The sequence below is a fragment of the Corylus avellana genome, chromosome 1 (assembly GCF_965113065.1).
Source record: "Corylus avellana chromosome 1, dhCorAvel1.hap1.2, whole genome shotgun sequence".
Classification (NCBI taxonomy): Eukaryota; Viridiplantae; Streptophyta; class Magnoliopsida; order Fagales; family Betulaceae; genus Corylus; species Corylus avellana.
Window position 1 is genome coordinate 23,635,051 of NC_142490.1, and position 14,508 is coordinate 23,649,558.

At 37.5% G+C, this 14,508-nt stretch overlaps 1 protein-coding gene across 1 annotated transcript; it reads left to right on the forward strand.

The window, feature by feature from the left end:
- Positions 1 to 646: 646 nt before the first annotated feature.
- LOC132171373 (general transcription and DNA repair factor IIH subunit TFB2) lies at positions 647 to 13,270 on the forward strand. Its single transcript, XM_059582668.2, has 15 exons — positions 647 to 932; positions 5,614 to 5,781; positions 6,562 to 6,630; positions 7,238 to 7,331; positions 7,513 to 7,613; positions 7,734 to 7,779; positions 7,864 to 7,923; positions 8,233 to 8,301; positions 8,574 to 8,657; positions 8,785 to 8,868; positions 10,909 to 10,994; positions 11,480 to 11,570; positions 12,580 to 12,660; positions 12,882 to 12,956; positions 13,040 to 13,270. The coding sequence occupies exons 1-15, from the start codon at positions 796 to 798 to the stop codon at positions 13,148 to 13,150; spliced, it is 1,356 nt and encodes a 451-aa protein (XP_059438651.2). The 5' UTR covers positions 647 to 795; the 3' UTR covers positions 13,151 to 13,270.
- Positions 13,271 to 14,508: the final 1,238 nt, after the last annotated feature.

Genomic DNA, 14,508 nt, shown 5'->3' on the forward strand with positions numbered 1-14,508 from the left:
TGCAGAACGTATTTCACAGCTCATATCAGAGTTTTCTAGCACAGAGAAGTACTAAAAATATGATAGAAATACTGAAATACATATAGCAGATTCTTGAAAATCTAAGTTCTAACCCCATTTACTCTGACCAAAAAGAAAGAAAAGAAAAAAATATAAACAATTCTTTCTTCATATAATTTCATCTTTCCCAAGTACCAAACAGAAAAGAGAGAGAGAGAACCCTTCTGATCTGAGATCGAGAGGCGAGATTCGAGAGTGACCCAGTGAGATGGGTCCGATCCAATGGCAGATCGAGAGGTGGGAACAGAAAAGAAGAGGTGACTAGAAAGGAAATAGGAAGAAAAACAATATATATATATATATAAAATAGTGCAGAGTTGCAGAAGAGCCCACTCAGTACTGCAAAGATTTAAAGAGAGGGGGAGTGGGACATGCATGCGTATGATTTAATCAAGTCTCAAGTCTGGGTAGCCTGGGTGAACCACCGTGAAGTCGCCGAAAGGGAGAAAGAGAGGCTGAATCCTGAATGAGTGAATGGGATACGGAGTTAAGTGTCTAGGGTTTCCAAAATTTGTTTTTTTGGGTGTTTTAGGGGCGGGGCGGGGCGGGGCGGGTACCCGCATAAATTACACGCACTTCACCGCCTTCGCCTTCTCTTTATTCTCTTCTTCCTAGCCGCCGCTCTCTAACACTCTCTCTCTTTCTCTCCGACTCTTTTGCGTGAATGCTTCCTGTTTCTTTACAGTGCCATCCATATCTGAATCAAACTCAGTCTCGTAACACAATTCTTACCCGATGAACTCTGCAAGCCGAGGAAGAATGCCTCAGGTGAAGATAATCGCGAAGAATTTCATGGACATGGTGGCCTCCTTGCCCGCCATGAAGCTCGACAAGCTCTACGAGAACGCTTTCATCTGCGGAGCCATTCTCAGGTCCTCCTCCTCTCTTTCATTCTACTCTTGCACTGCTCCTATTTCACTCTTTTTCCCCTAATATAAACAAAACTATCAGTTTCTCATATTGAATTGAAAAAAAAAAATTCACACTATGTGCTTCTTCAGCAGCAGTGATGGACTGCTTCAGAGTGAGATTGCGTGGAGTTATATAATTGAAGTTTATTTCCTTTCGAGAATTTTTTGTGTGGCTATAAATTGCTCGAAGATCAATTCCTAGTGTTAGAATTTTGCTATGCAGTAATTGTGGTTAATGTTTTCATTAGTGATATTTGCTTTATCGCCAATATATTGTCAGTATATATATATATATTTTTTGATGAATAAGCACCTTCATTAAGAGCAAAACAAACCAAATACAAAGTATCACCATATACAAGCCCTACAAAAGGCCAAAACCAAAACCTCACAGAGGCTGAACACCAACAAAACACATTACAATGCTGTAAAACATACTAACCGCAGACCAAAATAACCAATATTAACAAAGCAAGTCTGCTGGTATGTTCCATAAAGAACAAAGCATAAGGTTTTCACCAGTTTTAGAAAACTTCCCTTTCCCAATTACTCTAGTTCTGACTTCCCACAGAATTTTCTTCAACAATTGCTCCTCTGTTTTGGGATGTCCTGCATGCCTGACTTCATTTCTATTGCACCAGATGTTGTAGACAGCAGACCCCAAAGCCAAACGACAAAGCACAGCTTTAAAGGTCTTATTACCCCATTCACTGCATCCCATTTGCAAAACCTCCTCCCATATTATAAGAGAATTTGCTATTCTGCACCTAGACAAGCAGAACCTCCATATTCTATAGCTGAAGCTACATTCAAAAAAAAGATGATTATGGCTTTCCAATTGATTCCTGCAGAAAACACAACTAACATCTCCTTTGTATCCCCTTGTCAGCAACTGATCTCCTGTATCAAGCCTCCCCTTCACAGCAAGCCATAATATAAATGCTTGCTTAGGAATAGCAAGGGGAAACCACACCAACTTCCACCAATCAATCTTCTCATTTTTCTCCCTAATAGCCTCCCAAGTATCTGAACTAACAAAGATACCATTCCTTGAAACAGTCCAAATAGGCTTATCAACATGACCCAAACTAATTTCAGAAAGTCCTGCTTGAATTTCCACCAAATCTTCAGATCTAGCAGGCTTCCATAACCATTCTCCATTGTGTATAACAGAAGAAAGCTTAGCTTCCACATTACTTTGAGCATCATAAACAACTCTATAACCATATTTTTCAAGTAAGATGCTAGCAGGGTGCCACAAATCCGTCCAGAGATGAATATTTTCCCCATTCCCAACTTCAAATCTCAAGAACTTTTTAGCAATACACCTTAACTTGAGTAATTTCCTCCAACACCAGGAGCAGTTTTGAGGGATGCCAACACTCCATAAGCTCTTCTTCTTCAGAAAATTATCTTTAATCCATGCCACCCAAAGAGAGCCAGATCTAGCAAACAAACTCCATATGTGTCTCAGCATAGAAGTTTGATTCCATACTTCAATCCTCTTCAAACCCAAGCCACCCTCCATTTTAGGAAAACAAACATCAGACCAAGCCACTTTTGCCTTTGCAGCCTCAACATCTTTTCCATTCCACAAAAATCTATTAAACTTCTGCTCAATAGACTTTATAATCTTTTTAGGAAGAATAAAGATACCTGTCCAATACACTTGCAAACTATACAAGACTGTAGATGCTTGGATAACCAGGAATCAATTCTACCAATAATTCTGTCCAGAAGCACTCCACAATCTGCAGAGGAAAGTCTAGCTGAAATTAGAGGAACCCCAAGATATCTCACCGGAAGTTTACCCTCCTTCATTTGCAAATCATTCAATAAGGAATGCTTAACCCTATCAGTAATTCCAGAACAATAAAAGGAACTTTTAGAAGGGTTTGCCTTAAGGCCTGTCAACTCTTCAAACTCAACTAAAGCAGCCTTTATAACCTTAATGGAGCTCAAGCTAGCTTCAGAGAAAATAAGCAAATCATCTGCAAAGCAAAGATGAGTAAGCTTCATTTTAAGGCATTTAGGATGAAACTTGAAACCTGAATCAACACCAGTAGAAGCAGCCATGAGCCTAGAAAATACTTCCATAGCTAAGACAAACAAATAAGGAGACAAGGGATCTCCTTGCCTTAGCCCCTTCTTCCCTTCAAAGTATCCAACCAAGGTACCATTTAGACAAATAGAAAACCTAGGAGAGGTGATACACTCCTTGATCCAACTAAGGAATTTTCCTGGAAAACCAAAACAGTAAAGACACTGAATCATGAACTCCCAATTTACTGAATCATAAGCTTTCATGAGATCAACCTTCAAGGTGCATCTAGGATTTCCTGTACCCTTATGGTAATTCCTTACAATTTCCTGAGCTAGAAGAACATTTTCAGAAATGCTTCTAGAGGGAATAAAAGCTGACTGGTTCATACTCACCAAATCTCCTAGAAGCGGCAACATCCTATTAGCAATAATCTTGGTAATGCACTTATATATGACATTGCAGCAAGCTATAGGCCTAAAATCCCCCATAGTAGAAGGATTAATCTTCTTAGGTACCAGAGTAAGAATAGTGGCATTTACCTCTTTCAATAACAAACCAGAGAGGAAGAAATCTTTAATGGCTACAACCACATCCTTCCCAACAATAGGCCAAGAAGCCTTAAAAAAATCTGCTGAAAACCCATCAGGGCCAGGGGCCTTATTTGCTTTCATTTGGAACAAAGTTTTCCTAATCTCTTCTTCTGTGACTTCTTTCTCCAACAGACTTGCCTTATCAGCAGAAATAGACATTGGTATCAATTGTTTTATACGAGTTGCCTTAGTCTCATTAAAAGTCATCTGATCAGACCCCAGCAGCTTTTTGTAAAAATCTTCAGCTACCTGTTTGATTTGTTCCACATCTTCCACTTTATGACCCTGCTCATCCCACAGATGAGTAATGGTATTCTTGGCATGCTGTACTTTGATAGCTCGATGAAAAAAACTGTTGTTCTGATCACCTAGTTTTAGCCATTGATTCCTAGCTTTTTGCTTCAAAAAGGACTCTTCAGCTTTTGTAATAGAAACATAAGCATGTAAACATTCCCTCTCCTTTAATAAACAATCAGCCCTCCCATACGATGCAATAACAGCTTTTTGAGCTAAGTCAAGATTATCCCTAGCCTCCATAACTTTCTGTTTCAAATTCCCAAAACAAACCACATTCTGCCTCTTCAGCACAGCTTTAACAGATCTAAGTTTTACATAAAGTTGATACATGTTAACCCCATCAACCTGAATTTCCCAACCTTCCTTGACCCAATCCAGAAAACCTTTATGTTCTGACCAATAATTGTAGAATTTAAAAGACTTGGGACCAAAACTCTGCAGAAACCCTACAGATATAATAGCTGGAGAATGATCCGAAATGCCACTTGACTGAAACTCAACAATAGTTCTACTAAAAGTACACATCCAATGTTCATTAGCCAAAACTCTATCAAGCTTTCTAGCCACAAACCTAGGCTCCTCACTTTTATTAGTCCATGTGTAAAAACATCCACTTAAATTAAGGTCTAAAACCTCTAGATCATTTAAGCACTGCCCAAACTCCACTTCATAAGAATTCAGCTTTTCAGAGCCCCACTTCTCACCCAAAGACTTCACAACATTAAAGTCTCCACAAATCATCCAAGGACTAGTAGCCACTCTACCCTTCATAGAACTTAAACTAGTCCAAAGCAACTTCCTATCCACCCCTTTGTTAGCCCCATACACAAAAGAATGAAACCAACAACACTTACTCTTGTGAGATTTGATGAAACAATTAATACTCTGCACACATTTATCAACCACAGTTACTTCATAGTCAGACTTCTTCCAGCAAACCCATATCCTTCCCAAAAAATGCTTATCATAATTGAAAGCATAGTCCCAATCAGGAACAATAACAGATCTGATTCTATCTGCTTTATTTTCCTCACTCTAGTCTCAATCAAACAAATTAAACCAATCTTATGAATTTTGATCAAATTTTTTACCTCTTGCTGCTTAGAGGGATGATTCAAACCCCTCACATTCCATGTCAAGAAATTCATACAGTAGGAGAAAATCCTCTCATCAAAACCTCCTCCTCCTCTCCCAGTTTACTTTTCCCTTTGTCCTTCAAGAGATTAGTATTTTCCTCATTTAGTGCATGTTCAATAACTTTTTGAAGAGATTGAGAAATATGATCTCCTCTTACCTCCCCTGATCAATTCTACCATCTGCTCTAGCCAGCAAATGGAAAGAATTTGTCCAATGCCTTTGACTATCCCTAGCAGAAAGTTTAGTTACTGGAGTTTTCTTAGCAGCTCGAACAACATTCCATTGCTTCTGATTCACAACATTTGACACAGTTCCAATCTTAACCTCAGATTTTTCAACTCCAATATCAACCTGTTTTGAATATATTGTCAGTATATTCTTTATATACTTGGGTGTTTTATGTTTTTTAGATGTTTGTAGATAGTGGATCCAATATGTTGAAAATTTTCTGCGTCTCGTTGATTTAGATACACGCAGTGGAAGTCTTAAAGAGTTTATTGTGGTAGTTAATGCCAAATGGTTAGTTCTCTGAGATATTGATCGAATTTGTGGTTTTTGTTTTTTGAGTACTCAGGTCTCTGCCACCTCTGGCCAAGAAGTATGTTATACAGATGTTGTACATTGATGTTCCAATAACAGCCAAGTCTATGGAGGAGTGGGTGTTTCCAGATGGGTCCTCAATGCATAGAGTCGCGATTGATAGGTTGATTAAGTTACGGATATTCACTGACACTGCTGACAGGTAAATGGATTTTCTTTACATAATACTTCTTGTGTTCTTCTGAAGATTTAAGAATTCGTTGACCATATAAGGTGTCCTTTGCTTCTTTGAAAGATTAAACATAAAAGACTAAGATTGCTGAGGAGATAAACTGTTTCAAGAAATTTTTTTTCTTTATTCTTTTTTTCACTGCAATATGACCAAAACGCTCCTGTATATTTTATGTCGATAAGATGAACTCTTGAAGGTCTTGTCATTGTGGACCATAGAAACGAGGCATGAATCTATTGGGACATGTTGCCTTTTAGGATGAAATTATTTTCTGCACTATGAAAACACGTTTGGAGCTTGCAACAAAGCTATTAGATCTTTGGAGTTTGACTTAGTTTGACAGGACATCCATGCCCTTGCTCCTCTGATCACAATGCTTTTGTTTTGTGGGAAACATGCCCAGATTTGGAGCCTTTTCCTGATATTCTGGAATTTTAATCTCGGCTGCACGGGAATGCATCAAATTTGGTCAGACTTTAATATATGTGTATCCATGAAAGTTCTCCACGTTCTTTTTTTTAAGAACTAAATTTACATTTCAATACTGGTTGCATATTGTGGAAGTTCCAAAATGCCTAGATTTGTATGTTTTTATTTTTGATATACGTGCCGTAGAATTTATATATGTTCTTTGAGATGACTTTCTTTCACTATTATCATTCTAATATTCATGTTCAAATTATTGTAATGTAGTTTTGATCCAACCTTATTCTCTCAGCCTTTACAGTGAACTTGATGTTTTGCTGGCAGGAGAAGGGAAACAACTTACAGAATTAATCCAACATTCCAGACAAACCTCCAAAAGCTTTTAACACTTGGGTGAGTTGAGATTCGGATAATCTTTTCGTTTTTGTTTTTGTTTTTTCAGTTAGCTTAGATGAATGTGTTTCTTGCCCTTGGGGATTATTCTGTGAGGTATGGGTCGTTGGGAATCTAATAATAAAAGAAAATGGGATAAATCTACCCTGTTTCATGTATTCTATATGTGACTCGTGTAGAGGTTACTTGATCTTTATTAGTTCCAATATAGTGTTCTAAAGGATCCAACTCAGGGAAAATTTTGAAAAAGCTGCGGCATGTAGAGTTTATTTTCTCCATTTTTGCTCCAATCCTCTCCACCAAAAAGTACAAATTGCAATCATGGATGTCTAGTTGCTAGCCCACTTGGTAAAATATAACATGCATTACTTTTTTTGCTTGTACTTATCATATGCTGCCATGTTTGATAATGAATGTATTTGATTTATGACATCAGATTGCTTAGATTGTTAGATTTACTGAATAAGCATAACTTGAATGCCTATTATCTCATTTTTGTAATGACATTAAAAATTTAAAATATGATCCTGCAGTCAACGGTGGTTGGCTTAATAAAATGTTCACAACAACTTTATTTTGGATATGACCTTATCATTTGATATGGCAGTGAAGTTTTACCAAGGGAACCAATGCCTTCTGACATAACTGTGAGGCTCCCAAGCTTGGAGGATCTTGAGGTTTATGCCCTTGAACAATGGGAGGTGCGAAGTTCATCTATATGTTCCCATTTTCTGTTTATTCATACGTGTATTTAGAAAAACTGTCTGGCTCTTACATACCGTGTTATTCTGTGATTGGAATTTATCACTGTTGAAACTACTTATTGTTTAGTTTCTTGATTAATGCTACTCTCTCTTTTGACTTGCTATTGTGTTAAATTAGTGTTTCTTGCTCCAACTTATAAACTCGGCGCAAGCTGAAAGGCCATCAAATATCAGCTCTTCTATGATGAGAATTTTGCAGCGAGGGCTTTTGAGTCAAAGGTCCTTCTTTCTTGTATTAGCATAATTTCTCTCAATGATATATATGCCTCACTTTCTTGTGTATATATGAGTTTACTGTATCTCATGTCTGGTTTTTGATGTGTATGTGCATTTTTACAGGGAGCAAGGAGCTCCACGATTAACTGAAAGTGTTTTCCAGTTCTTGGTATGCATCATATGAATGATGAGCTGCTTGCACTTCTTGTGATGTGTTTTACTTGACGTTATTTTTGATCTCTGAAAATTACAGTTGATGGACACAAATGCACAACTTTGGTACATCATCAGAGAATACATCTCTAATTCTGAGGTATGGGATAGTGAGATTCCTTTGGTAGTTCCCCCATCTCTAAAAATAAGTGTTTCCTCTACACTGAAATTTTATCAATATTTTCAAATCATTATTTAGATCTGCTTTCCTTTTAAAACACATATGATGCTTAATGATCATTGTCGAACTTTGATGGTTATTAGAGCTATTATTCTCTCTCTCTCTCTCTCTCTCTCTCTCTCTCTCTCTCTCATTATTACTTTAACTCAGTAGGGCAGTGCAACTTCAGCTTTGTTCTTCATAATACCTGTTATTCAATTTAAATCTGGATTTCTAATTTTGTTCCAGGAGCGAGATGTGGACCCAGCCGATTTGATTTCATTCTTACTAGAGCTTAGTTTTCATGTCACAGGAAAGGTATTAGATATACCTTTTTCACATGTTGCGTTAACTAATCTTGATCTTTTTGACAATGGTATTTGGTCCAAATAACATCTACTAAGACAAAAAAAAAAAAAAACTAGTTAGGGGGTGAGGTCCCGGATTTACCAGATATGGGGGGTGGGGGGGTGGGAAGGGAAACTAATCCTTCTAGTATATGTGAGACCTGTCTGCTTGCTTTCTAGGGAGTTTCTTGGTCATTGCAGATCTCACGTTGGCGTGATGTTGCTGACTTCTTTATTTGTTAGGCATATAATAGTAACACATTGACGGAGATTCAGAAGAGTTGGATCAAGGACCTCACAGACTTGGGATTGGTTAAACTTCAGCAGGTATTCTAGTTATATTCTAGTTTCTGCTATTCTTGGTGTAGAATGTGGTAGTGATCCCTCAAATAGTAATTCAAGTATTAGTTTGCTAGAAGTTTGATTTTCTCTTCTTTTGGTGGCATATGTCCAGGGGATGAACGAGAGTTGGTTTATACCTACTAAATTAGCTACCAATCTTTTAGTGTGCTTAACAGATTCATCATCACGGAAACAAGTATGTTTTTTGTGAAGTCATGAATTACCGTTCATTGAATATGTCTAGCTTTTTTCTTTTCTTTTCTTTTCTCTTCTCTTTTCCCTGTCTGCAGTTGATTTTTCTCTTTTTGTCTGGTTGCATTTGATTCCTATCATCATTCTTGTGTGTTTGTGATATCACTGTCACCTAGTATATAGCCTTACTCCTGAATGGAGGGCAATAAACAAATTACTCTTTCAGTGCTTATAATTGGTTTATAATTCCGATTTGTGCCAAAAGGTAATGTAATCAGTGCCTCTATACTCTTGCTGGCTTGGTCTCTATAATATTCTGTCTGCACATTTTCTTGGTGGCTTGGCTCACTAACTTCCGGAGTAGCCCAAGTGTTGCTCTATTTTAGATGGAGCCTCAGAAGTACTGCTTGTTTCTGCTCATTAGTTCTTTTGTACTTTTAAAACCACAAATGATGCTGCTAACTTGTTGAAGGCAGGAATAGATATCTGACCACAGTTCCTATATCTCTATTAACACAGGATGTGAATGTTCCTAGCTAACAATTAGGATCTTTGAATCTCTTCCTAGCTTTTATTGTTGGTAGCATTTGTAGTTACCTTCAGTTCCTAGGCTTTTTTTGTCTCTATAGTATTGGTAATTTGCATCAGCGAAAACTGTTTGAGATTTTTGTTAACATTCTTTTTCCTTTTCTTACCAAATGCTCTACTTATCCAAATTTTTTTTGTATCAGTGAAAACTGAATTGGAGCTTAATTTTAATATGTGGTATTTGCAAGAACTAGATAATTGGTAATTATTATAAATTGCTGGGTGTTGGCTCTCGCATTTATATGGCTGCTTTGTTTTACTACTTATCCTCCTCACTACTTGACCTATTTTGGATTTTTAGCTGCTTTGTCATCAACAGTCCTGAAACCTGTCATTGGTAGGATGAATTAAATTTGTTGAAGTTATATTATTTTTTGATGAATAATGATTTATTGAAGAATAAAAGCTTGCGTACACGAAAATTATACAAGAGAAGCGACCACCCTTCAAAATCTAAAAAGTTAACAAAATCTACAAGATTAGAGAATGAGAAATTAGGAACAAAAGTAACAGCCCACTCTAAAAGGAAACTCAAGAAAGAAGCTTCTAATTGCACCACATTAGACTCGCAGTCCTAAAAAAAGTGTCTATTTCTCTCCAAATGCTCTATATAAGTGAAGTAGGGATGACTTTCTATATTGGGAAGATGAGAAGTAGCTCACATAGAATGGGTGGTTTATAAAGATAATCATGAGTGATAAGTCCCATATTGCCTAGTTATTAGGTCAAATTAGGCTTTATAAGTAATTTTAGGAAGCTCCAAATTGACTAGCCTTTTAGGGTAAGAGTGCAGATGTGGCTAGTGCTTTTTCCTGGGTCATTACAAATGGTATCATAGCTAGGTTGTAATACCAGACCCTGTGATATTGGAGCATTGCATGACGTGGCCTTGACGAGGATGTTAAGAGTTTAAAAGGGGGAGTTTGTAACATCCTGCTCCCATATTGGGAAGATGAGAAGTAACCTACATAGAGTGTGGGTTATAAAGATAGTCATGAGTGTTAAGTCTCACAGTGCCTAGTTTTTAGGTGAAACTGAACTTTATAAGAAATTATAGGGACGCTTCAAATTGACTAGTCCTTTTGAGGTGCCAATATAGATGTGGCTATCGCTTTTCTTGGGGTTGTTACAGTCTCTACCCTTGCATCTTCCAACACTGAAGTAACTCAAGAATATTGCCCGGCATGGCCCACAAGACTCCAAATAAAATGAGAACCAAGTGCCATATCTTATGACTGTTATAATTTCTCCCTATGATCTTTTGTGTCTATCATAAACCTTCGAGTTGATATCACCTGTCGTGACTTGATTTTCTTTCTTTTTTCCCTGTTCATCTCACTTCTTTGCCTTTGTCTTCCTTTTTTTGTATTTATTTCCAGTAAAGAACTATGGATATGTAGTGACCACAAATTTGTAATTACATATCTCATCTCTTGCTTCTTTCTCTTTTTCCCAGGGATTTGTAATTGTGGAAGGAAATTTTAGGTTGTATGCATACTCAACTTCAAAGTTACACTGTGAAATTCTACGTCTTTTCTCAAGGTACGCCAACCAATTGCTTGATATAATTTTGGTTGAAGTGATTCTTTGAAAAGCAGGTTACCTCTTGCTTCTCATTTGAAGTTGAATAGGGTTATTCTGAAGGTCAAAATTGAGCTACTTTGAAACAGCGGTTTGGACATTAAAGTCAATTTTCTATATGTTACACTAAATAAGGGCCTTTTTTTTTGGGTATGAGAAGTTATTCCTTCTCGAAAGTGTTTCTCGCCATACCTTAATGTTGATAAAGAGCGTAAATGATTACAATTTAATCGCATGATATGGCTATTCATTTATATTTGAAAATAATAAATTACTTCTCCTTTGTGATACTTTAATTGAATTCATGCTTATACAGTAGACTTCCTCTGCTTACGACAGGGTGCTCTCTAATCTTTATATTATCCTGCTTGGTGTGACACGCCAGGTGGTATTTTCATATTTTAAAATTATCTCTGAGATGAAAAATGCTGTGCTTATTTATGCAGGATAGAGTATCAACTTCCAAATCTTATAGTGGGAGCAATCACAGAAGAAAGTTTGTATAATGCTTTTGAAAATGGTATTGCAGCAGAGCAGGCAAGTATAGATTAGTCTACTCCAATACCTTCTACTTTAGAACTCAACTGAACTGAACTCAAGTAAACCTTAATCCTCACTAATTGGAAATGGCTACATGGATTATTTTACGCCACTTGAGCCTATCTAGGTCAATGTCCCTATTTACCTCTCTAATATGACTTTTGGCTTACAATAAAATTATTTGTGTTTGTTTCATGCTGAACAAGTTAATCCAAATCCGCAAGAACCTTTTAATCGAGTCCAATTTAACTTTTTTGTTGGGGAGGCTGCAAATTGGTCGACCTAAGTTTTGCATGTTGGGATCTTACTGCTTGTGGGAATAGGGATCTACCATTTCACCTTGGTGAACATGAGCAAATATTGGAACACGTTGAGCAAATTGTGTGTGACTTCTTTCTTTTTGTTGAATTTTGTTTGGAATCTTGCTGGTAATAACTGTTATTTGAAGTGCTATTTTGCATGCTATTCATGAGTCCCTTGGGCAAGTCTCTGAAACTATCATGCCTGGGTGAGTGAGTTCCTCAGGCTCTCTTAATTGCCCTCCTGACTAGCTCTAATAAACATGTGGTTATCCAGGATTGTGACTTTACTAATGGATCGAAAGGTATTAGGTTGAATCATCATAATAATAAGTCCAAATTAAGTCATTAGAGATTTGGAGTTCCATGCTCAATATTGGTATAACTATAATCAGATACTCTTGTTGACATGCTCATAATGTTGTTGTCATGGTCTGGTCATAGTTTTTACCACCATGGAATAGATACGATGGGTTCGATTTTGTTTTAATAAATAAATCTCTGGTTGGCACATGGACAACACAAACACATACAGTCCTCCCTTTCTTGACATGCACTCACTTTAACTAGGTATTCTTATGGGTAAAAAGGGTTACTGCATTGTGGCATTTGGATTGGAAGTCAAATGCTATTGTCTCCCACTTCCTTCAGTTTTGTCCTCCTGGAAGGTATTTTGCTTCACTTAACTCCTAAACAATTTTTTGCAGATTATTACTTTTCTTCAGCAGAATTCCCATCCTTGTGTAGCAGAGAGAATGCCATCTATACCCGAAAATGTCACGGATGAGGTTTCAGTTCCTCTATATTATATTTGTATTTATCATAAATTATATTGTAGCTCCTTTATTGTTGTTCAGTTTATGTGATTTTATGTTGCTGTGCCGCTGATTTGGCCATACTCTTTTACCCAACAACAAAGTTCTTGAAATTGCTTAGATATTTGGTAATAAGAATTGTCATGTTTCCCTTTGTTTTCTGATGTTTTAAAATGAACTCTCTTCTGTGACAGATTAGGCTGTGGGAATCAGATCTGAACAGGGTTGAGAGGACTCCTGCACATTATTATGATGAATTTCCTTCTAGGGTACTAACAAATCGGTATGTTGGAATGATATGTTTGACTTAATATTCTCATGATTGTATCTGATTGTTTCCTTTGTCTGGCAGGACGTCTTCGAGGCTGCTTGTGACAACGCACGGGAGTGGAACGGATTGCCGTGGGAGGATTCGAAAACCATGCGTCTAGTTGTCAAGGCAGAAATTCACATGTATAATTAATGAAATAAGATTGCTGATAGTAAATTCGTTTAAACCATGTATATATATACATCATTGGACCAAGCCACTAAGGTTTCACTTGATATAAGCAACTGTACATCCATAATTCATCTTTCTTTCTTTTTTTTTCCTTCTTCTCCTCCCGCGCGGTACAGCTCTCTTCCTCTCCCTCTCTCTTTTTTTCTTTCTTCTCCACACCGGCTGGTCAGTGTACTCTCTCAGTCACTCTATCCGGCCAAGTTGCACTCTTTCCTCCGTTGATCACTCGCTCTCTCTCTGCCATCTCCGGCTGTCACTCTCACTCTACCTCCGGCAGTACTCCAGCCGGCAGTCAGTGTGCTCTCCCTCTGTGTCTCCGTCGATCTCCTCTCAGGTGTATATATATATATATATATATATATATATAAAATTTATTAACAAATTATATTTGTTTTGGGAATAATTTATTAGTTTGAAATATATGATTTTTTTTTTTTTTTTTTAAAGGGAAACATCATACTCATTCATTGATAAAACAGTGTTGATCAATCAAGGCCAATACATGACAACATCATCTGCTAACCCATGACTATTCAACATGTTTAACATTAGATTTGCACCAAATTAACAGACAATCCAATGCATAAATAACGTTTATTCTTCGATCCTAAGAGCAAAGAACGCCCATGCCGAAACCTATCCTCTTCGATCTGTAAGCCAGGATATCACATCCATAACCCAAGGGTTTGAACCAAAAGCAAATACCCCACAGAGCATCAAGATACAAACGGGCAAATCAAATGAGAGAGGTATTACAAGCAAAAAACAGGAAAGAAAAAGTACAAGGAAATAAAACAGGAAAGTAACGAACAAATACAGGGAAAACAGAAATACAATAAAATAAAGCTAACAATACAGGGAAAAACAAACAAGAAAAACATACTAAGCGGATGAAAGCAGCCAGAAGAAAGCCGATCGTGTGTTGGCTAGAAACCGACGCGGAAGGTGGCGTTGGAAGCTTATCGTGGGGGATGCTTGAAAAGACTCAGCAGTAGACAGTGAAGGCAAAACGAGCGCGGTGGAGATTGGCGGCGCACTCAACGAACCTTGGGGTGGGGGGGGGGGGGGGGGGAAGAGTTTGAGTGAATCCCCCAAGAGCGATACCACAAAGTGTGCCAAAAAAAGCAAAAACAAACACAAACACAACGAGAAGAAACGACAAATAACAAGCAAAAATAGGAAAGGAAAATAAATCACAAAACATAACAGAAACAAACCACAGTCAGAGTGACAAATCCGATGTAAAAGGTGGGATGGATACGGACGAATCCGAAGAGTTGGATGACGGGGCACGTGTCAATGTGAATCAGACGGAGGAG